Source organism: Chionomys nivalis, chromosome 23 (genome assembly GCF_950005125.1).
Source record: "Chionomys nivalis chromosome 23, mChiNiv1.1, whole genome shotgun sequence".
Lineage (NCBI taxonomy): Eukaryota > Metazoa > Chordata > Mammalia > Rodentia > Cricetidae > Chionomys > Chionomys nivalis.
Genome location: NC_080108.1, coordinates 36697289 through 36722788, shown reverse-complemented (window position 1 = coordinate 36722788; position 25500 = coordinate 36697289). Strand labels below are relative to the sequence as shown.

Below are 25500 nucleotides of genomic sequence, written 5' to 3'. Positions count from 1 at the left end.
AGGTCTTTTTTTCCCTTAGAAAAGAGAACCTCCATGCCCTGTTGTATAAGAGATGCAAAACACAGACAAATGCACATGTGCACACATACACACATGTACACAGACACACGTTTCCATCCACACATGTGCACAGACTGTACACAGACATACACATAAGAGTATAGACATACACACATATACAAACTCATACACATATGCACATATCCAAAGATATACACATATGCACATATCCTACACTTACATATACAGGTACATATATCCTCAAACATACAAATATATATACTTATGCAAACATATACACAAATAAACACACATGTAAACAGACATACACATGCAATTACACAGATGTCCACACACATATGAACAAATAAATCCACATATAGAAAGATTGTACACATGTGCACACATACATATACAAATACACACACACACACATATATATATATACACTCATGAACACAGAAATATACACACACATATACAACAGACACACATGCATCGATACAAATGCATACATATCAAACAGATATTCACACAGGCACATGCATAGACACTCACACAGAAATGCACATATACACACAGGCACATGCAGAGTTACACATGAACACAAACAACATACACACAAATACAGAAAAACAAGCACTTATAGTTACATACATACATATATATATATTGCACGCACACACACACACACACACACACACATATATATATATATATATATATACACAAACACAAATATGCACACACACCTTCAGGCAGACACACACCTGCACAGAGAAAGATAACACACAAACATATACAGACAAACATACACACTTATAAAAGGGGACACCCAGACATATACATACACACCATATATGTACATGCACATAAAAACACACACATTTACAAGGACATAAACACACACCATCTACTCATTCCAGAGAGTCAACACAGGACAAAACGAAGTAGCAATTGCAGCTGTCCAGCTTGGTGAGCCCAGAGGGGTTTTCACAGAAGTACGTGTGAGAGATCACTTCCAGAGCAGAGACGACTCAAAGGCAGCTGCAGCATTCCACTCTAACATCATCTACCTCTTGCCCGCTCAGATTCAGGACCTCTGTTTCTTTCATTGTTGTTACATGTGCATCTATGTATAAGTTCAATCTACTGAGTCTATATAATTCTATTTGCATGAATATGATTTCAGGGCTGACTACTGGATATTGACTGTTTTGCTATTGGTGACTTTCTGTTAAAGACCAAACCATAGGTTTCAATAACAGATGTGGCACACAGAAAATGCTGTATTTTAGAAGTAGCCCCTTTAAGCCAGAATTCTGGCCATCTCCAGAAGCAGGCCCTGTATGCTTTTGCTTTTTTGTTTTTACCATTTTTTTCTTTGCTGAGACTCATTTTGTCCTCTGTCCTCAGACTCCAGTGTCTATTCTAGTGAAATCTCTACATTGTCCACCGTCACAGTAATTACCAACCGCTCTTTCCTTTATACCCTCACCTTTGAGGCAGAACTTAATGTATGTCAACGACAGAATTTAATCTGAACAGTCTTCCTGAGGCTGTAAGTAATGAATCCGGGGCTGGCAATTTACAGAGTTCATGCTTAATTCTCTAGATGATGTTTATTTTGGCTTTTTTTTTCCCATCAGTGTCTTGAATTTATAAGTATTCTCCTTTCCTTATGGATTGACTCCAGCATGGTTATTCCAGAATCCTGCTTGTTCACACCCTCCCGGCACAGCTAGTCCTTTCTTCTGCTCATGCATTTACAAATGTGCTCTAACCGAGGTGAGGAGTCTGCTCACCAACCTGCACGCTTCCCTAAACTGTAGCAAAAGCACCAGGGTTTAAAAGTCGGTATCCTCCCAAAGGCACTAGTTAAGGGTTTTAAGACATTTGGGAAATGCTCATCTAGAAGAGTATGAAACCTGGATGGGGAGAGATTTTCTAACTGCTAAAAGTCAGAAAATAATCCTGGGCTTTCTGTGCTCTAGTTGATAGAATTTGCATTTGGTTGGTTGAAATAAACAAGGGATTGGGAGAGGGCTCTTTTCAAGGGGATCCTAACAGTGACTGCTGATGCAGGGCCAGAGGCAGGAACTGGAGCAATGGGACAACAGACTTAGCTTACTGCAGTTTTGTTCTTATTGATATTGCAGTACCTGCCACCCCAGATTTCTCACATCCTTATGGGAAGCTGTTTGTTTAAAGGCTGCTTTTCAGGCCCCAGGATTCCCCAGTAAATACCGTGTAAGCAACACTGAGACTTTTCTGGACAGAATGACCAGAGGGTAGTTTAAGGAGCTCTGTCAGTACACTGACCAGAAAAATCTAGCTTCTGTATTCTTAACAGAAGCATTCCAGGTAAACAGAGATTCCAATAAAATGCAGTGCCTTCAAATAAGAATCCTGTTTCTCCAGCTATTAAGTCTGAAGCATTGAGATCTCTAAGGGGAAAAGTTCCTTTCTGTTGAAAGAGGCTATTTTATTGCGATGCAAATCTGTAAAAGTCAATCATCAGGACAGACACTTTCTGAAAGTAGAGAGGGGTATTGCTTACAGCGCTTCCAAGGGTGATTCGGCAAAGCTCTGCTTTAGCGATGGATCCTTCAGTGACCTGAGTCCTGATGTCTAGGATTAATCTAGGTGTCCAGTTTCATGACTCATCAGAGCCTGATGCTTGTTTCAGCCTCTCTCATCTCAGTGAGAACCCTTCAGAAGATCGGCTGATCAATGAACTTGGCTTCCCTTATTCTGTTTGTCCTTCTTCGCTCTGCTCTGGAATAAAGAACCTTGGGTGGTAAATTACCGTTCCTACCTGGTTAACCAACGTAATAGCTAAAGAAAAGTAGAGATTACTGTGCTGTATTTTTCCCACCTGATGAGACTTTATAAAACTAAAATGTAAAACATTATAAAATCTACCGAATTCAAAGGTATGGTGGATCAATACTGATAAGCCTGATAGGTTTTAGAATCACCATGGCAACAAACCTCTTGGTACTTCTTGAGAGGTCATTGGGATGAAGAGACTCACTCTATGTTAATCTGGTTGAGACAGGGAAAGGCATTCTAAATGTGGGGATGATGTCCACCACCATCCCAGGGATAGATGTCTCAAACAGAAAGATGGAGGAAGCAAACTAGTGGGAACCCTCATCTCCAGGCTTCCCGAGCATGAGTGCATTGTGACCTGCCACCTCAAGCTCCCACTACCAAGATACACCCTTGAAATACCAGCCCAAATAAGCCCTTCTTTCCTTAGGTCCCAGGAAAACCAAAGTACCTAGTACACAAGGCTTACTCCATCTTTATGTCAATTCGGCTATCAATCAATAACAGCAATTCAGCCTAAGCTTAAATTTATCACTTTTGTTTTTCTCTAACTGCCTCAGAGACCCACAAGACATGCATAATTGGTCATAATTTTTACTTGAACTCAATTGGATTGTCATCACTGTTTTTTGTTTGTTTCATTTACTTTTACTATTTCATTAATGTCACAAGAGAAACTGGGTGGCTAGTGACGGATGTCAGAGAGGAGGCGTAAAGACAGAAATCCCTTTGGTTCCTTCTTCCCTAGGTGGAAGACACCTTGAGTTCTTCCGGAGTTTTTACTTGGGTTAGCAGTTTCTGAACTGAGTGGACTTTCTAGGTAGGCGGTCTCCGCACAGGGCTTTCTTGTGATTGGGTCGATAACTCGGCCAACTTTGAAAATGATCTCAGCCAGTTCATGTTTCACGTGCTTTGACCCGGCGACCAGCAGAGCTCTGAGGAGCACGATGTCCCCGACGGAGCACTGCTGATGGGCATTGTGAGCAAAGTAGATTTTCCACTTGTTGAAGTACTTTAGCAAGTAGGGGTCCAAAACAAGTCTGGTCACTCTGACTTTAGCAGTTTTTACCATGGCTGTGCCAATCATTTTCCCCACGACCCATTTGCCACGGAGAGATGTACAGATTACTGACATTATGTGCCTCTGATCACCTTCGGGATTCTACTATTCGGACCCAGGCCGGCGAAGCATGGGGCGCAGCCTTGCCATCACTCTTATACAGTACTTTCATAGCATCCTCACCCAACTTGAGTAAATAAATACGTAGTATGGCTTAGACAAATGGATACTTAAGACCATTATAATATGTGTTATTATTTTATTTTTTTATTTTTTTAATTAATTAATTTATTTCTTTATTAAAGATTTCTGCCTCCTCCCCGCCACCACCTCCCATTTCCCTCCCCCTCCCCCAATCAAGTCCCCCTCCCTCTTCAGCCCTAAGAGCAATTAGGGTTGCCTGCCCTGTGGGAAGTCCAAGGACCACCCACCTCCATCCCGGTCTAGTAAGGTGAGCATCCAAACTGCCTAGGCTCCCACAAAGCCAGTACGTGCAGTAGGATCAAAAACCCATTGCCATTGTTCTTGAGTTCTCAGTAGTCCTCATTGTCCACTATGTTCAGCGAGTCCCGTTTTATCCTATGCTTTTTCAGACCCAGGCCAGCTGGCCTTGGTGAGTTCCCAATAGAACATCCCCATTGTCTCAGTGTGTGGGTGCACCCTTCGCGGTCCTGAGTTCCTTGCTCGTGCTCTCTCTCCTTCTGGTCCTGATTCGGACCTTGAGATGATTTTATTTATGATAGCATAGTCATAGTATTTATGTTTGCTTTTAGTAAAATATATACCAATGCCATAAACTGAACTGAAACTTTTCCAGAACCATATACTAGTCCATGGAAGCCGGTATCTGCCTATGTAATTTTATACTTCCATTTTCCAGGTGGGAAGAAGCTGGGCTCTTCAAAGATGCCTTCTTCACAGATGGTGGGTTTAATTTTTTACCATATTGGTTTAGTTTATTGTCTTTCAGGTAAATTCTGACTGTATCCATCACTTTCTGTTAGATAGCAATTTAAGCCAAAACATGATCTCACAGTCATATGAGTCCAAATGGGGCACACACAGCGTTAGAGGATTCTGTAGGATGAAATCAAGCCACTGGCTGGGGCTGTCAAATCACCAGGCTTTCAGAGTGTTTTGGTGAGTTGGCTTGTTTTGGGCAGGATGGAAGAAGGGGACAGAGTTGCAGTTGAGACACAAGCCACCCTGCAAGATCCTCAGCTCTTTGACGTTCCCTCAGTAACTCTCCTGATTACCAAAGCTTGCACTGACTTCAAAACTGCCACTTTAATATGCCTTTTTCAAAAAGTTATTGCTAGATGAGGTCAGATGCCCAGAAAGCTGTATAATTAAACTTTATTATATTGATTTTTATTGTGTCACTGAAGAATTACTTAATATATTCTGATTTTAATCGAAGATCAGTGTAAGAAACACGAAAGAAATACTTCTTTATCTTCATAGAATTATAATTGAAACTGTTATCCATTTCCTCCACTATTTCCTTGAAAATACTTTATTGAAAATTGAGACTTGGAGAATGTGTGTGTCTCATTTTTCACATTTTTAACGGAAATCTGATCTGATTCATTCTAGACAGTCACACAAAATTCCTCTGATATTTTGGGGCATCCATCTTCAGCCTACAGGCCTAACATATCCAACAGACTTTTCTGTCCCTCCATGTCTTGACAATGTTTGGCAGTCATTCTCTTTTATGTTCTGCTTATCCAATTAGGACAGGATAATATCAGTAGTCAAGGCAAGGGCATTTTATTACCCAGTGGCCTACTTTTGCCACAAGGAAAATAAACTTCATGTGAATTTTCTCCAATTTATATTATCCTCTCTGTTGTAAATTGGTTCTGCCAGGAGCAGACGTGTCTTGTCATAAAAAAGAAGAACCTAGGTTATTAAAACATCTCAAAGGCCATATTCTATAGATTTCTGAAGTGTTTGAAAATGACCTGTCTATATAAAATATATATTTGTTTGACCTTGAAAACATACCTAATATGACTACAAGTTTGATGATACTAGGTGATTAATTACTAAACTGCATTTCCTTATTATCCTAAACAGTTGGTAATAATAATTTTCAAGGACTAAAAATTTGCAATACATTGCTAAATAAATATATAAATAAATAGATAGATAAATATAGTAATAATACATTGTGCAACAGTAGAAATGTATGTACATTATGTCTAATTAATCTCAAATTTATATCAATATACAAAATTTGTGTGCAATATGCAAAAGTCCAATCCAGTGGAAAACATTTAAAACCAGTAGTTGCTTTTTAATAGTAGATTTATAATTGCACAGAATGGACCAAGAGGTCAGCCAGTCAGCTGAGCACCCCATTCTTTAGGCCCTTAGTACTGGGGAAAACCCCAGGCCCCTCCCCTACCTGCCTCAGCTTCTCTGGCCAACCAGCAGGCAAGGTTTCTGTAGACAGGCTGCTACAACAGCAGCCCCCTCAATAGGAAGACCTGATCATCCTAACCCAGAAAAAGTAGAAGGAAATGATCTTAAATATAAATTTATGAAGATGATACAGACCCTTAAAGAGGAAATGAAAAATTCCCTTAAAGAAATGGAGGATACTAACAAAAAAATGGAAGAAATCAATAAATCTCTTAAAGAATCTCGAGAAAACCAAGAAAAAGTAATCAAATACATGAAGGAAACAGTTCAAGACTTGAAAATTGAAATAAAGGCAATAAAGAAAACAGAAACTGAGGGAATTCTGGAAATATAAAATCTGCATAAATGAACTGAAACTACTGATCCCAGCACAACCAGCAGAATAAAAGAGATAGAAGAAAAAAACCTCAAATGTTGAAGATAATATAGAGGAAATAGATTCCTTAGTCAAAGAAAACAATAAACCCAACAAATTCTCAACAGAAAGCATCCAGAAAATATGGGATACCATGAAAAGACCAAACCTACAACTAATAAGGTTAGAAAAAGGAGAACTCCAACTCAAAGGCACAGAAATTATATTCAGCAAAATCAGAGAAGAAAACTTTCCCAACTTAAAGAAGGAAATCCCTATGAAGGTACAAAAAGCTTGCAAAACACCAAATAGACTAGATCAAAAAAAAGTCCCCTTGCCATATAATAATCAAATGCAAAATATATAGAATAAAGAAAGACTACTAACATTTCACTAAGGCTACCAACCCAGAGCAGTGAGTCCCTGACTAGAGGGCAGGCCTCAAGGTCCCCGCCAGGGAAAGCGGGCCCCCACTGCTGGGTCTGCAGTCTCTGCTGTGATCTGCTGGACCTGCTCTGCCTGCGCCCTACTTCCCTTAGTCCCTGGCTCATTGGGGCATCCAGGAGTTCCTGTGTAGGTGCCGAGAAGTTTCATCTGGACGGGTGAGTGTGTGCTATCCTGGGGCGGACTGTCCCGGTAGAGAGCACAAACGCCCCTCCCCCAGCACCTGCTGTAGGGCTTTCTCTCCTACACACCCGCACCCACCCCCACCCCCAAGCCTGCCTTGTCTGCAAGGTCCTTAGCTGTGGAACAGTTTCCTGCCATTTCACTAAGGCTACCAACCCAGAGCAGTGAGTCCCTGACTAGAGGGCAGGCCTCAAGGTCCCCGCCAGGGAAAGCGGGCCCCTGCTGCTGGGTCTGCAGTCTCTGCTGTGATCTGCTGGACCTGCTCTGCCTGCGCCCTACTTCCCTTAGTCCCTGGCTCATTGGGGCATCCAGGAGTTCCTGTGTAGGTGCCGAGAAGTTTCATCTGGACGGGTGAGTGTGTGCTATCCTGGGGCGGACTGTCCCGGTAGAGAGCACAAACGCCCCTACACTAAGGCTACCCAACCAGAGCAGTGAGTGCCTGCCTAGCGGGCAGGCCTCAGCAACCCCCGAAAGGGAGCACAGGCACCTCCAGCTTGTACTGCAGTGTCGCCTGTGTTCTACTGGACCCCGCCCGACCCCTTGCATCTGGCCTTCTTTACGCGGGTCATTGGAATACCACGCATCCATGTTTTGGTGTTGAGGAGTTCATCTGGAATGGAACGGTTCCTGCCCCTACACTGAGGAGATACACCTAGAGAGTTAGTCACAGCAAAGACTGGTCCAAGACATCAGGCCTCTCCTGCCTCCATTTGAAGGAAAAGATGGGCAGGCGCCAATGCAAGAATTCCCCCAACAACTTGAAAGGCAACGTGACATCACCAGGATCCAGAAATCCCGAAATGAGAAGTCTACACCCTAATTCAGAAGAATTAGAAGAATTCGACTCAAAAGTGAATTTTATGAAAATAATAGAGGACCTTAAACAGGAGGTGAAAAACTGCCACAACCAATTAGAGATTACAAACAAAAAGGTAGAGGAAATGAATAAATATCTCAAAGATACCCAAGAAAACCAAGAGAAACAAGAAAAAGTAATCAAACAGGTAAGGGAAACGGTTCAAGACTTGAAGAATGAAGTGGAAGTAATAAAGAAAACACAAACCGAGGGAAGGATGGAGATGGAAAATTTGAATAAACGAACAGGAACTACAGAGACAAGTACCACCAACAGATTACAAGAGATAGAAGAAAGAATCTCAGACACTGAAGATACCATAGAGAAAATAAACACTCTCATCAAAGAAAACAGCATAACCAACAAATTCTCATCACAAAACATTCAGGAAATCTGGGACACAATAAAAAGACCAAACCTAAGAATAATAGGGATAGAAGAAGGAGAAGAAGTACAACTCAATGGTCCAGAAAATATATTTAATAAAATTATAGAAGAAAACTTTCCCAACCTTAAGAAAGATATTCCTTTGAAGGTCCAAGAAGCATACAGAACACCAAATCGACTGGATCAAAAAAAAACATCTCCTCGTCATATAATAATCAAAACACTAAACATACAGAATAAAGAAAGAATATTAAGAGCCACAAAGGAAAAAGGTCAAGTTACCTATAAAGGTAAACCTATCAGACTTACACCTGATTTCTCTATGGAAACCATGAAAGCCAGAAGGTCCTGGATAGATATACTGCAGAAACTACGAGACCATGGATGCAAGCCCAGACTACTATACCCAGCCAAGCTTTCGTTCACTATAAATGGAGAAAACAAAGTTTTCCAGGATAAAAACAAATTTAAACAATACGTAGCTACAAATCCAGCCCTTCAGAAAGTAATTGAAGGAAAATCACAAACCAAGGAATCCAACAATGCCCACAATAACTCAGACATCTAATGACCCTTCACCAGCGCAACTTGAAGAAAGGAAACACACAAACTCTACTACCAAAGGAAAGAAAGAAAGAAAGGAAAAATGACCGGAGTTAACAACCACTGGTCATTAATATCACTTAACATCAATGGACTCAACTCACCTATAAAGAGGCACAGGCTAAGAGATTGGATACGAAAACAGGATCCAACATTCTGCTGCTTACAAGAAACACACCTCAACCACAAAGACAGACATCTACTCAGAGTAAAGGGCTGGGAAAAGGTTTATCAAGCAAACGGACCTAAGAAACAAGCAGGTGTGGCCATACTAATTTCTAAGAAAGTTGACTTCAAACTAAAATCAATCAAAAGAGATGGAGATGGACATTTTTTACTCATAACAGGAACAATTCACCAGGATGAAATCTCAATCCTGAATATATATGCCCCTAATATAAAAGCATCCACTTATGTAAAAGAAACGTTACTAAAACTCAAGGCAGTCATCAAACCACACACACTAATAGTAGGAGATTTCAACACTCCTCTCTCACCAATGGACAGGTCAATCAGACAGAAACCTAACAGAGAAATAAGAGGATTAAGGGAGGTAATGAATCAAATGGACTTAACAGACATCTATAGAACATTCCACCCGAATAGGAAAGAATATACCTTCTTCTCTGCAGCTCATGGAACCTTCTCGAAAATAGACCACATACTCGGTAACAAAGCAAACTTACACAGTTACAAAAAAATATCGGTAACCACCTGTGTCTTATCAGATCACCATGGATTAAAGTTAGAATTCAACAACAATGCTATCCCCAGAAAGCCTATGAACTCATGGAAACTGGACAGTCAACTACTGAACCACACCTGGATCAAGGAAGAAATAAAGAAAGAAATTAAAGTCTTTCTTGAATTCAATGAAAACGAAGACTCAAAATACTCAAACCTATGGGACACTATGAAAGCAGTGCTAAGAGGAAAATTCATAGCATTAAGTGCCCACTTAAAGAAAACGGAGAAAGCACACATTGGAGACTTAATAGCCCACCTGAAAGCTTTAGAAAAAAAAGAAGCAGACTCACCTAGGAGAAGTAGAAGACTGGAAATAATCAAATTGAGGGCTGAAATCAACAAAATAGAAACACAGAAAACAATCCAAAGAATCAATGAAACAAAAAGCTGGTTCATGGAGAAAATCAATAAGATTGATAAACCCCTATCCAAACTAATCAAACGGTGGAGAGAGAATACGCAAATTAACAAAATTAGAAATGAAAAGGGAGACATAACCACAGACTCAGAGGAAATTCAGAGAATCATTAGATCTTACTACAAAAACCTGTATGCCACAAAATTGGAAAATGTTATAGAAATGGACACTTTTTTAGATAAGTACCATATACCAAAGTTAAACCAGGACCAGGTGAACAATCTAAATAGACCTGTTAGTCGCGAAGAATTAGAAGTTGTTATAAAAAACCTCCCCACCAAAAAAAGCCCAGGTCCAGACGGCTTCAATGCAGAATTCTACCAGAACTTCCAAGAAGACCTAATACCTATACTCCTTAATGTATTTCACAATATTGAAACAGAGAAGTCATTGCCAAATTCCTTTTATGAAGCTGAAGTTACTCTGATACCAAAACCACACAAAGACACAACCAAGAAAGAGAACTACAGGCCAATCTCACTCATGAACATCGACGCAAAAATACTCAATAAAATACTGGCAAACCGAATCCAAGAACACATTAGAAAAATTATCCATTATGATCAAGTAGGCTTCATCCCAGAGATGCAGGGCTGGTTCAACATACGAAAATCTATCAATGTAATCCATCATATAAATAAACTGAAAGTAAAAAACCATATGATCATTTCATTAGATGCTGAAAAAGCATTTGACAAAATTCAACATCCCTTTATGATAAAGGTCTTAGAGAGATTAGGAATACAAGGGTCGTTCCTAACTATAATAAAAGCTATTTATAGCAAGCCGTCAGCTAACATCAAATTAAATGGAGAGAAACTCAAAGCTATTCCACTAAAATCAGGAACACGACAAGGTTGTCCACTCTCTCCATACCTCTTTAATATAGTGCTTGAAATTCTAGCAATAGCAATAAGACAACATAAGGGGATCAAAGGGATTCAAATCGGAAAGGAAGAAGTTAAACTTTCATTATTTGCAGACGATATGATAGTGTACATAAGCGACCCCAAAAACTCCAGCAAAGAACTCCTTCAGCTGATAAACACCTTTAGTAGCGTTGCAGGATACAAGATCAATTCCAAAAAATCAGTTGCCCTCCTATACACAAAGGATAAGGAAGCAGAGATGGAAATCAGAGAAGCATCACCATTCACGATAGCCACAAATAGCATAAAATATCTTGGGGTAACCCTAACCAAGGAAGTAAAGGATCTATTTGACAAGAACTTTAAGTCAATGAAGAAAGAAATTGAGGAGGATACCAGAAAATGGAAGGATCTCCCTTGCTCTTGGATAGGGAGGATCAACATAGTAAAAATGGCAATTCTACCAAGGGCAATTTATAGATTCAATGCAATCCCCATTAAAATCCCATCAAAATTCTTCACAGATCTTGAGAGGACAATAATCAACTTTATATGGAGAAACAAAAAACCCAGGATAGCCAAAACAATCTTATATAATAAAGGATCGTCTGGAGGCATTACCATCCCTGACCTCAAACTCTATTACAGAGCCTCAGTATTGAAAACAGCTTGGTATTGGCATAAAAACAGAGAAGTCGATCAATGGAACCGAGTAGAAGACCCTGATTTTAACCCACAAACTTATGAACACCTAATTTTTGATAAAGGAGCTAAAAGTATTCAATGGAAAAAAGAGAGCATCTTCAACAAATGGTGCTGGCAGAACTGGTTGTCAACGTGTAGAAGAATGAAAATAGATCCATATCTATCACCATGCACAAAACTCAAGTCCAAATGGATTAAAGACCTCAATATTAGTCTGAACACACTGAACCTGATAGAAGAAAAAGTTGGAAGTACTCTACAACATATGGGTACAGGAGATCACTTCCTACGTTTATCCCCAGCAGCACAGACATTAAGGACAACATTGAATAAATGGGACCTCCTGAAACTGAGTAGCTTCTGTAAAGCAAAGGACACTGTCACTAAGACAAAAAGGCAACCCACTGACTGGGAGAAGATCTTCACCAACCCTGCAACAGACAAAGGTCTGATCACCAAAATATATAAAGAACTCAAGAAACTAAACTTTAAAATGCTAATGAACCCAATAAAAAAAATGGGGCACTGATCTGAACAGAGAATTCTCAACAGAAGAAATTCAAATGGCCAAAAGACACTTAAGGTCATGCTCAACCTCCTTAGCGATAAGGGAAATGCAAATTAAAACAACTTTGAGATACCATCTTACACCTGTCAGAATGGCTAAAATCAAAAACACCAATGATAGCCTTTGCTGGCGAGGTTGTGGAGAAAGAGGCACACTCATTCATTGCTGGTGGGAATGCAAACTTGTGCAACCACTCTGGAAATCAGTGTGGCGATTTCTCAGGAAATTTGGGATCAACCTACCCCAAGATCCAGTAATACCACTATTGGGAATATACCCAAGAGATGCCCCATCAAATGATAAAAGTATCTGTTCAACTATGTTCATAGCAGCATTGTTTGTAATAGCCAAAACCTGGAAACAACCTAGATGCCCTTCAATGGAGGAATGGATGAAGAAAGTGTGGAATATGTACATATTAGAGTACTACTCAGCAGTAAAAAACAATGACTTCTCGAATTTTGCGTGCAAATGGATGGAAATAGAAAACACTATCCTGAGTGAGGTATCCCAGACCCAAAAAGAGGAACATGGGATGTACTCACTCACAATCGGTTTCTAGCCATAAATAAAAGACATTAAGCATATAATTTGTGATCCTATAGAAGTTAAATAAGAAAGTGAACCTAAAGAAAATCATATAGTCATCCGCATGGAGAGGGGGAAGTAGACAAGATTGCAGGGCAAAAACTGGGAACTTGCGGGTGAGGTGGCATGGGGCAAAGGGGAAATGGGATGAGAAACATGAGAAGGGGAGGATGGGAGGAGCTCGGGGGATTGGGATGGTTGGGATATAGGAAGGATTGATACGGGAGCAGCGAAGTATATACCCTATCTAAGGGAGCCATCTTAGGGTTGGCAAGAGACTTGACTCTTGAGGGGTTCGCAGGTGTCCAGGAATATGTCCCCAGCTGGTACCTTGGGCAACTAAGGAGAGGGAACCTGAAATGACCCTATCCTATACTGATGAATATCTTGCATATCTCCTTAGAACCTTCATCTGGCGATGGATCGAGGTAGAGACAGAGTCTCAATTTGGAGCAACGGTCTGAGCTCTTAAGGTCCAAATGAGGAGCAGAAGGAGGGAGAACATGAGCAAAAAATCAGGACCACGAGGGATGCACCCACCCACTGTGACAGTGGAACTGATTTATTGGGAGCCCACCAAGGCCAGCTGGTCTGGGACTGAATAAGCATGGGTTGATTCCGGACTCTCTGAGCATGGCGGACAATGAAGGCAGATGAGAAGCCAAGGACAATGGCACTAGGTTTCGATCCTAATACATGAACCGGCTTTGTGGGAGCTTAGCCTGTTTAGATGCTCACCTTCCTGGAAGTAGACAGAAGACCTTCGTCTTCCCGCAGGGCAGAGAATTTGGACTGCTCTTCAGTATCAAGAGGGAGGGGGAATGGTGTGGGGGGAGGAGAAGAGGAGTGGGGATAGGGGGAGGGAAGTGGGGGGAGGGGGCAATATTTGGGAAGAGGGGAGGGAAATGGGAAACGGGGAGCAGGTGGAAATTTTAATTAAAAAAGAATAAAAAAAAAAAGAAAGAAAGACTACTAAGAGCTGATATGGAAAAGCCAAAGTAACATATGAAGACAGACCTATCAAAATTACACCCCACTTCTCAATGGAAACCATGAACTCTAGAAAGTCCTGGACACTTGCTTCAGACATTAAAATACACAAATGCAAGCCCAGACTAGTGTACCCAGCAAAACTTTCAATCATCATTGATAGAGAAAACAAGATATTCCATGACAAAACTAAATTTAAGCAATATGTATTCACAAACCCAGACTTACAGAAAGTACTAGAAGGAAAACTCCAACCCAAAGAAGCTAACTGCATCCCTCTGATATAGTGTGTCTTCTGTTATTTCATTGGTTAATTAATAAAGAAACTGCTTTGCCTGATAGGTCAGAACATAGGTGGGTGGAGTAGACAGAACAGAATGCTGGGAGAAAGGGAAGTGAGGCAGATGCCATGCCTCTCCTCTCTAGGTCAGACGCCATGGATCCAGCTGCCAGATTAGACATGCTGAATCTTTCCCAGTAAGCCACCACCTTGTGGTGCTACATACATTAATAGAAATCGGTTAATCAAGATATGAGAGTTAGCCAAGAAGAGGCTAGAACTAACAGGTCAGGCAGTGTTTAAAAGAATATAATTTGTGTGTTGTTATTTTGGGGCATAAGCTAGCCAGGCGACCAGGAGCCAGGCAGGACGAAAAGCAGGCCTGTTCGCCTCCTCACTACAAATGGCGCCCAGACTGAATCCACAGAAAGCCTAAGAAATCTTGGGAAAGAATAGAGTAAAGCAGCGATTTCTTGGGTCTGCTCTGCTTGCTAGAGGCAAGCAAGCGCTCTCATCTAAGAGAGGCTTCCTGACTCAGCTTTACCTGCAAAACTCTGCAGCTCTTTTAAGAGGTCCTGCCATGAAACACTTAAATGGTTGTTGATAAAAGCTGACTGCATGCTTGTTTGTTTTCAGCTGTAGCAGGAAAAAAGATATTCTGTTTTAAAATGCTGGCATTCTGGTCCGTACTGCCAGGGCAAACTCTGACTCTTTCAGACAGGCAGGCCGACTTAGTGTGGTCTGTAAGCAGAATGCTGCAGCTTGCTTGCTAGCAGGGACCTTGAAATGCCATAGAATTATGGCGGTAAACAAGGCTACAGCCAGTACCTCTGCCATGAGGCTGGAAAGCTAAGGAATGGGCTGGATCCAGCCACCAAAGCCACGGCTTTAGTCCTACCCATATTACTTGGTAAATTAAAGACTCATGTGGTCAAAAAAGAGAGATATAAAGTAAAGAGAGATTAAAAAAAAACTCTAAATGGTTTACAGTGTGTTAAAAATATTTGCAAGCTAAAGGTTAAAGTTCTTAAAAGTAAAGAAAAAAAAGAAGTAGTTGGGTGTGGTGCTACATACCTTTAATCCCAACACTTGGGATGCAGAGGTAACCTGACCCCTGAGACTTCAAGGGGCAAAGGTAGATTGACCTCTGTGACTTCAAGGTTTGGTAGGACACACCTTTAATCCCAATGCCTGGGAGGCAGAGACAGATGGATCTCTGAGAGTTCAAGGACAGCCTTGTCTACAGAGTTATTCTAGGACAAAGATATACAGAGAACCTGTCTCAAAAAATAAAAGTAAAAATAAACAATGTAGAGGTTAAAATAAAGTCACACAAAGATGGAAAATACACAGAGAATTCTGATATTGTATGCTATTATGCTCTCTTTAAATTGTTTGAATGCTAAGGAAAGAGCAACAGCTGCTAAAAGATATTTGTTTATAAATGCTGCTGAACTAATCCAAGATAGATATTTTGAAAATATCGTGACTTCAGGATTTTGATCTAAGGATTTGATACTTTGGAAAAGAGATTCTTCTTTTGTTTTTTTCCCAGAGGATGAGACCCTATGGATTGCTTCTATCCCAATATGGTATGACAGACCATGCCTTCCTGAAAGGTTGCTGTGAACACCCTTAAAAAATTACTTTACTCAACTGCCGACTGAGATGAACCTAGCAGACAGATTATACCATGAAAGACCTAAATAACAGTGCCCCCTTTCAGCATGAAGCAGTTTGGAGAGAAATAATTATGCCCATATTCCCAAATATTGTTTATAAATGTTCTTTTACATTTAAAGGGGGATATGATATAGATATGAATAATTTAAATTGGTATAAATTTTGCTTTGTTGACATAAACTTAAGGTCAATTTTGTTATATGTACATGTATTTCTGATATGATTAAGGTATTGTGATTGTGTAGTTCAAGTAAAATGTAATGTATATAGGTTGTTACTGGATAATCATCAATTATAGTCAAGCTTGTAGTCATGTTAGATTTTCTAGATATATAGAGATATATTTCAGTTAGATAGGCATTCTTCATATCTTTCAAAGATTACAGAATATGGCATTTTAAATGTTTTAATAACTCAGGGCTTTTCATGACAATGAGACATGTCTGCTCCTGGCAGCACCAATCTACTTCAAGAGGAAGATGGGCATTGAAGAGGCTCCTTATGGAGTTTGATAGCCATTTGGGCAAGAAACTGCTCTTGCCTGGACTGACACATAGACTAGACACAAATAACTCACAGAAAGAGGACTGCTGAACTTAGCTAAAGGTGAGATGGTCTTTCAGGGTTTCTGACTCATGAAAGAGTCTATGAGACATTCTGCAGAACACAGAAAAAGGTGACTGAACTGTCTTTGAAATTTCCTGCTTCATGGAAAAGTCTGCTGGATACTATGGGCCTGTAGGCCGAAGATGGATGCCCCAATGGTACAGAGGAACTTTGGGTGACTGTCCAGGCAGTGAGATGTTTCTGTCATTTCTAGAGTTTTGAAAGTTGCTTATTTCTTGTTTACTTAGGTAATATTATATCCTTCTGGAGTCTTTGATGGAGTTGAAGAATGGTTAGTTATCGTTATAGTTTTCCTTAGTTATGATAAAAGATAAAATAGATATAAATATTGTAACTGTAATTCTTGCTTAATAACTGTTTTGTTATATGTAATTTTACTATGTTAAAGTGAAAGCCTTTCTTTTTTGTTTAAACAGAACAAGGGGAAATAATGTAGTGGGTCTTCTATCTGTTATTTCATTGGTTAATTAATAAAGAAACTGCTTGGCCTGATAGGTCAGAACATAGGTGGGTGGAGTAGACAGAACAAAATGCTGTGAAGAAGGGAAGTGAGGCAGATGCCATGTCTCTCCTCTCTAGGTCAGACTCCATGGATCCAGCTGCCAGGTCAGACATGCTGAATCTTTCCCGGTAAGCCACCACCTTGTGGTGCTACATACATTAATAGAAATCAGTTAATCAAGATATAAGAGTTAGCCAAGAAGAGGCTAGAACTAACAGGCCAGGCAGTGTTTAAAAGAATACAATTTATGTGTTGTTATTTCAGGGCATAAGTGAACCAGACGACCGGGAGTCGGGCGGGACGAAAAGCAGGCCTGCTTGCCTCCTTACTACACCCCTCCCAAAGGAAAAAAAACACAGGCAATAGATAACCTCATACCAACAACCTCAAAAAAATGAAACACACAAACACTACCACCAAAAAAATAACAGAAATTAACAACCACTGGCCATTAATTAATATCTCTTAATATCATGGACTAAATTCACCTAAAAAGACACAGGCTAACAGAATGTATATTATGAAAGCAGGATCCATTCTTCTCCTGTATACAAAGAATACACCTCAATTACAAAGACAGACAGTGCCTCATAGTAAAAGTTTGAAAAAAGATTTACCAATCAAATGGACCTAAGAAACAAGCAGGTATACTTACCCTAATATCTAACAAAATAGACTTCAAACTAAAATCAATCAGAAGAGATGGAGAAAGATACTTCATACTCATCATAGGAAAAATCTATCAAGATTGATGTGGAAGGGTCTTCTTTTTTGTGATGATTTCATTGGTTAATAAAGAAACTGCCTTGGCCCATTTGATAGGCCAGCCCTTAGGTGGGTGGAGTAGACAAAACAGAATGCTGGGAGCCAATGAGGCAATTGCCATGCCTCTCCTCTCTGGGTTAGTCACCATGATTCTCCGACTGGAGACAGACATGCTGAATATTTCCTGGTAAGACACCACCTTGTGGTGCTATACAGATTATTTGAAATGTGTTAGTCAAGATATGATAGTTATCCAAGAAGAGGCTAGATATAATGGGCCAGGCAGTGTTTAAATAAATACAGTTTCCATGTAATTATTTCGGGTGTAAAGCTAACTGTGTGGGAGCCGGGCGGGACAAAAAGCAGGCCTGCCCACCACTCCTTCTACACAAGATGAAGTCTCAATCCTGAATTTATGCCCCAAATACAAGAACACCCATGTATGTAAAAGAAACATTACTAAAGCTTAAATCGCACATCAAACCCCACACACTAATAGTAGGAGACTTTAACCGCTCACTTTCTCTAATTGACAGGTCAACCAGAGAGCAACTTAACAGAGAAGTAAGAGAACTATCAGATGTCAGGACTCAAATGGACTTAACAGATATCTATAGAACATTTAACCCAAATACAAAAGAATATACCTTCATCTCAGCACCTCATGGAACCTTCTCTAAAATTGATCACATTCTTTGTAACAAAGCAAACCTCAACAGCTACAAAACAAATAGGGAGGGGGAGGATAACCTCTTATATCTTATTGAATCACCATGGTTTAAATTTAGAATTCAACAATACCACTAATTGCAAAAAACCTACAAACTCATGGAAATTGAACAGTGCTCAATTAAATCACCCCTGGGTCAAAGAAGAAATAAAGAAAGAAATGAAAGACTTACTAGAATTCAATAAAAATGAAGACACAACATACCCAAACCTATGGGACACTATGAAAGCAGTGATAAGAGGAAAATTCATAGCACTGAGTGCCTACATAAAGAAATTGGAAAAATCTCACACTAATGACATCTGAAAGTTCTAGAACCAAAAGAAGTAGGCTCATCAAGTAGGAGTAGACAACAGGAAATAATCAAATTGAGGGCTGAAATCTACAAAATAGAAACAAAGAAAACAATACAAAGAATCAATGAAACAAGGAGCTGATACTTTGAGAAAATCAACAGAATAGACACGCCCTTATCCAACTAATCAAAAGGCAGAGAGAAAACATCCAAATTAACAAAATCAGAAATGAAAAGGGGGACAAAACAACAGAAACTGAGGAAATCCAGAGAATCACTAGGTCTTACTACAAAAACGTGTACCCCACAAAATTAGAAAATGCAAAAGAAATGGACAATTTTCTGAATAGCACATAGCAAAATTTAATCAAGTCCGGGTAAACAATTTAAATAGACCTACAAACTACAAGGAAATAGAAACTGTTCTCAAAAGCCTCCTAACCAAAAAATGCCCGGGGTCAGATGGTTTTAGTGCAGAACTATACCAGAACTTCAAAGAAGAGCTAATACCTATACTCTTCAAAGTGTTCCACATAATATAAACATAAGAAACATTGTCAAACTCTTTTTATGGGGCTACAGTCACCATGATACTGAAACCACATAAAAACACAACCAAAAAAGAAAATTACAGACCAATCTCCCTCATGAATATCGATGCAAAAGTACTCAATAAAATACTGGCAAATCAAATCCAAGAACATCAAAAAAAAATCATCCACTATGATCAAGTCAGTTTCATTCCAGTGAAACAGGGATGGTTCAACATAAGAAAATCTATGAATGTAATCCACTATATAAATAAACTGAAAGAAAAAAACCATATGATCATCTCATTAGATGCTAAAAAAGGAGTTTACAAAACACAAACCCCTTCATGATAAAGGTCTTGGAGAGATAAGGGATACAAGGAACATATCTAAACATGATAAAAGCAATAAACAGCAACCCGACAGCCAACATAAAATTAAATGGAGAGAAACTCAAAACGATTCCACTAGAATCAGGAACAAGACAAGGCTGTCCACTCTCCATATCTACTCAACATAGTTCTTGAAGTTCTAGCTAAGCAATAAGACAACAAAGGAGATCAAAGGCATACAAATTGGAAAGTAAGAGGTCAAACTTTTGCTATTTGTCGATGACAAGATAGTATACATAAGTAACCCCAAGAATTCTACCAGGAAACTCCTACAGCTGATAAACACCTTCATTAATGTGGCAGGATACAAAAAAAAAATGGTAGCCCTACTATATACAAATGATAAAGAATCTAAGAAAGAAATCAGAGAAACATCACCATTCAAAATAATCACAAATAACATAAAATGCTGTGGGGTAACACTAACCCAACAAGTGAAGGACCTGTTCAACAGGAACTTTACGTCTTTGAAGAAAGAGATTGAAGAAGATATCAGAAAATGAAAAGATCTCCCATGCTCTTGGACAAGTAGGATCAACATAATAAATGTCAATCCTACCAGAAGCAATCTACATAATCAATACAATCCCTATCAAATTCCCAAAACAATTCTTCACAGACCTCGAAAGAACAAAACTCAGCTTCATATGGAAAAACAAAGAACCCAGATTAGCCAAAACAATCCTGTAAAATAAAGGAACATCCAGAGGTATCACCATCCCTGATCTCAAGTAGTTCTGTTATAGAGCTATAGTAATGAAAACAGCTTGGTACTGGCATAAAAACAGACAGATTGACCAGTAGAATCAAATTAAAAACCCAGATATTAATCCACACACCTATGAACACCTGATTTTGACAAAGAAGATAAAATTATAGAAAAGAAAAAAAAGCATCTTCAACAAATGGTGCTGGCATAACTGGATGTCAACATGTAGAAGAATGAAAATAGATTTATATCTATCCCCATGCACAAAACTCAAGTCCAAATGGATTAAAGATCTCAATATAAATATATCCACACTGAACCTCACAGATGAGAAAGTGAAAAGTAACTTTCAATGCATGGGCACAGGAGACCACATCCTAAATATAACCACAGTAGCAAAGACACTAAGATAAACAATAAATAAATTGGGCCTGCTGAAACTGAGAATCTTCTGTAAAGCAAAGGACATGGTCAATAAAACAGAAAGTCAGTCTACTGACTGAGTAAAGATCTTCACCAACCCTACATCAGAAGAGGACTGACCTTTAAAATATATAAAGAACTCAAGAAATTAAGACATCAAAATATCAAATAATCCAATTAAAAATGGGGTATAGATCTAAACAGAGAATTCTTAAGAGAAGAATTTCAAATGGCTAAAAGACATTTATGGAAATGTTCAACATCCTTAAGCATCAGGGAAATGCAAATCAAAACTACTCTGAGATACTATCTTACACCTGTCAGAATGTCTAAGATCAAAAACATCAATAATAGCTTAAGCTGGAGAGGATGCAGAGTAAGGGGAACACTCCTCCATTGCTGGTGGGAATGCAAATTGGACAATCACTCTGGAAATCAGCATGGTATTTTCTCAGAATATTGGGAATCAACCTACTACAAAACACATCAATACCACTTTTGGGCATATACCCAAAGGATGCTCAATCATACTGCAAAGACATTTGTTCAACTATGTTCACAGCAGCATTCTTCATAATAGCTAGAATCTGGAAACAACCTAGATATCCCTCAACTGAAGAATGGATAAAGAAAATATGGTGTATTTACATAATGGAGTACTACTCAGGAGTAAAAAACAATGACATCTTGAAATTTGCATGCAAGTGGATGGAACTAGAAAAAAAAAAACCATCCTGAGTGAGGTAACCCAGACCCAGAAAGATGAGTCTGGTATGTAACCTCTCATAGGTGAATGTCATAGTAAAAAACAATAATATCTTGAAACTTGCATGCAAGTGAATGGAACTAGAAAAAAAATATTTTGAGTGAGGTAACCCAGAAAGATGAGCATGGTATATAACCTCTCATGAATTAAGCAAAGGATAGGAGCCTATAGTCCACAGCCTCAAAGAAGCTAAGTAATAAAGAGAAACCTAAGAGAAATGTATATAGATCACCCTGGGAAGGGGAAATAGACAAGATCTCCTGAGAAAACTGAGAAGTAGTGGTGTGGGGAAAAGGGAAGGCAGAAGGAGGATGAGAAGGTGTGAAGGGGAGGGAGGAGGAGAACTTGAGGAAAAGAAATGTTAATGAGGAAAAGACAGAGACAGAGAACAAGGAAAGAGATATCTGATTAAAGGGGCCATTATGGGGCTAGCACAAAACCTAGCACTATAAAAATTCCCAGGAATCCACAAGGATGACTCCAGCTAAGACCCTAAGCAATAGTGGAGATGGTGCCTAAACTGCCCTTGCCTGGTAGTCAGATTGATGACTATCTTAAATGTCATCATAGAACCTACATACAGCAAGTAATGGTAGCGATGAAGAGATCCACAGTGGAGCATTGGGTTGAGCTACCAAATTCCAGTAGAAAAGTGGGAGGAGTGAGAATATGAGCAAAGAGGTCAAGACCCTGATTCAGATACCCACTGAAACTGCTTATTTGAGCTAACGGAAGCCTTCCAACTCTAGCCTAACAGTGAGAGTACCAGCATAAGCCAAACTAGGCCCTCTGCATGTGGGTGACAGTTATATGGCTTGGGCAGACTGTGGGGCCACTTACAGTGAGACCAGGATTTGTCCCTAATGCCTGTTCTGGCTTTTTGGAGCCCATTTTCTCTGGAGGGATACCTTACACAACCTAGATATAGGGGGAAGGCCTTAGTACTGTCTCAAAGCAATGTGTTAGACTTTGATGACTCCCCACGGGAAGCCTTACCCTCTCTGTGGAGTGGATGAGGGGGGGATGGGGAGTGGGGTGGAAAAGTGAAGAGAACAGGAGGAGGGGAGGGAGTGAGAAATGGATTTGGCATTTAAAATGAGAAAAGACAGTTTATTATCTTTTTTCCTGACCATTACCCATAATAAGTAGTAGCTAACCCCCTGAACAATAAATATCTATAATCCATTGAACGACCAAACACCACCCACCTCTAGGGAATGTGGGCACTATATTCTTAAATTTACTTCCTGCTGTCTGGGGGTGATGGCATCTCTAACGGATCCTGAAAACAAAAATTTGGATTAATTGTCAAGTCCTGGGAGAGGTAGCTGTATCATATTTTGTCCAGTCTATGCGAAATGGGAAAGTGCAGGACTTGCCTCAAGTCCTGGCTAGAGCAGTCTGTGAGGCTGGATAGCCTCAGCTGGCCACCTCAAACTGTCCTAAGGAGTTTGTAGTCCAGAGTCGATCCTTGGGTGGTGTGTTTCAGGCTTAGTGGTGTTATCATAGTCCTGGAGAAATTGTCACTGTGGGGCCTCAATCCTCCTTATGGAGACTTCCAAGTTGGCTGTTAGGCGTGCTCATGGTTCACTTCTAGGTCAGATGAGCAATCAGGATTCAGTCCCTTCTGGAGAAAGAAAGTAAAATTACCTGAGGGAGGGTGTTTCTCTGATGTTCAGAGTTGTTTGCAGCATGTGTGGTGGGAACACATGTGAGTGTAGATGAGAGAAAGACGACCCGAGTCATAACCCTACACGATTTGATAATGACAGAAAGGCAGTGAAATGCCTCTTACACACTTCGGCTTTTGTAACCTAAAGGCAGGCAGATAGGAGCCAAAGGTTTTCAGGTTGACCTGACGTCTTGACCCCGCTCCATCCATTACACATTTTCCCCTTGTACATGTTATTGTCTAGTTGCTATAATCGACTGTCACAACCAAAGCAACATAAGGAGAGAAAGGGATTATTTAGCTTTCAGTTCAAGAGGGACAGAGTCCACCATAGCCAGGAAGGCATGGCATGGCATGGCAGCACCCGTGTTTTCTTCTCACACAGGAAGCATGGAGAAAGGAGGAAGCAGGACCAGACTCTAAGCCCTCAAAACCCACCCAGTCTTGTACTTCCTCTGGCAAGGCATTGCCTCCGAAAAATCTCATAACCTCCCAAACAGCAGCACCAGGGGGACTCAAGTGTGCAAATACATGAAGATGTAAGAGACATTTCTCATCCAAACCTCCATACCTCTCTAGCTCCTAGCCTACGCTTAGGGTTCCTGGAGGAAACACAGGGAAGATCAAGTACATCCGCTCACTAGTAAATCTAAAGCTTCCTCACCCTTGTATGGCATTTATGCTACTATATTTATAAGGGAGTGATTTAATTCCCTTGCCTGTCACTGCTCAAGAGAATCTCTGACCTTCTAATTACCGTTGATATTTGTTTAATGGCTAGTCATCATTAGATTAACTTTCTGTCATGTACTGTGTAATTAAAATTGCAACGTGATAACATTGGTTGTAGCTATCTTAACACTGTTTAAAATATGAATGGGGAGTCACTTTTTAAAATTAACATGTGTGACAGTTTTTATACCTTCATTTGGACTGTCTAATCAAAACCTCACACCACAGTTACCATTATGTGGCAGAAATCATGTAGAAAGTCCCTCTCAGTGGCTCAGCAATGCTCTGAGGATGTTGTGGGAGCTGGATGCAACCGACAACTCAAAGACAGATTAGGCCTTTCCTGTGGCAATCTCCTGAGAGACCTGGGGCTTTTTATTTGTTGTTTGCTCTATTTTGTTTTGTTTATTTTCTTTCTCTTGAATGTAAATTTTCTCATATTTTAGTTAATACTTAAGGAAAATCCTAAACTATGTAAGCCGGGCCTCCCTGAGTCTGGCCTGGCCTCCCCTGCATTTTGTGTGCGGACAAATAGGGCTAGCGTCTTTACAAACACAGTCAGCCTGTGCTATTGTCAGGCTGAAGCATTCTCCGTGAACTTCCCATTCTACTTCAGACAATATTAATGGTCTTAAAACAAGTAAGTACAGCATGCTGCGTGCTTTTAAGCTGCAGCTCAGGTGTGTTGCTCAAAGGGAACTTTGGCATCTGTGAAGGGAGCCATGCAGTTTTCAGCTTAGCTTTGCTTCTGCTGTGCGTCTTGTCTGCAGATTCCCTAACGGTACACATGCGCTGTGTCTCCTCAACTCAGTTGACCATGCCGTACTATTTTATTTTTTGTATAGTGGTTTCTGCCACAGTGTTTTATCCTGTGTTGTTAAAATATCACCGTCTTACTTAGCTTTTTCTATTGCTGGAAAGAGACCTCATGACCACAGAAACTCTTACAAAGAAAACTTTTGTTTGGAATGGATAGCTTACAGTTTTCGAGGCTCAGTCCATTACCACCATGATGGGGAGCATAGTGAGGTGCAGGCAGACATGGCGCTGGAGGCGCTGAGAGAGCTGCATCTTGACCAGAAGGTGGCAGAAAGTGAACTGACAGTCACACTGAGAAAGTGTGAGCAAGGGACTGCAAAGCCCATCCCCACAGTGACACACTTCCTCCAACAAGGCCACACTTGCTAATACTGCCATTTCCTTTGGAGTCCATTTTCTTTCAAATCTACCACAGTTGCTTTTATAATTTTTTTTAAAAAAATGCTGCAAGATCCCTGGCGGCAGTAGGCAGCAGAAATGCTGTAGGTCCCAAATGGTGGTAGCGGGCCATGTGGCGGCAGACAGGAGGCTCTGGGA

At 40.1% G+C, this 25500-nt stretch overlaps 1 protein-coding gene across 1 annotated transcript; it reads right to left on the bottom strand.

Moving 5' to 3' along the window:
- Positions 1 to 3520: 3520 nt before the first annotated feature.
- LOC130865578 (28S ribosomal protein S17, mitochondrial-like) lies at positions 3521 to 3970 on the bottom strand. Its single transcript, XM_057756673.1, has one exon. It carries the CDS (start codon positions 3968 to 3970, stop codon positions 3521 to 3523), a length of 450 nt encoding a protein of 149 aa, XP_057612656.1.
- Positions 3971 to 25500: the final 21530 nt, after the last annotated feature.

Coding starts and splice junctions, on each gene's coding strand:
- LOC130865578 (XM_057756673.1), bottom strand. CDS start 3,970: ATGTCAGTAATCTGTACATCTCTCCGTGGCAAATGGGTCGTGGGGAAA.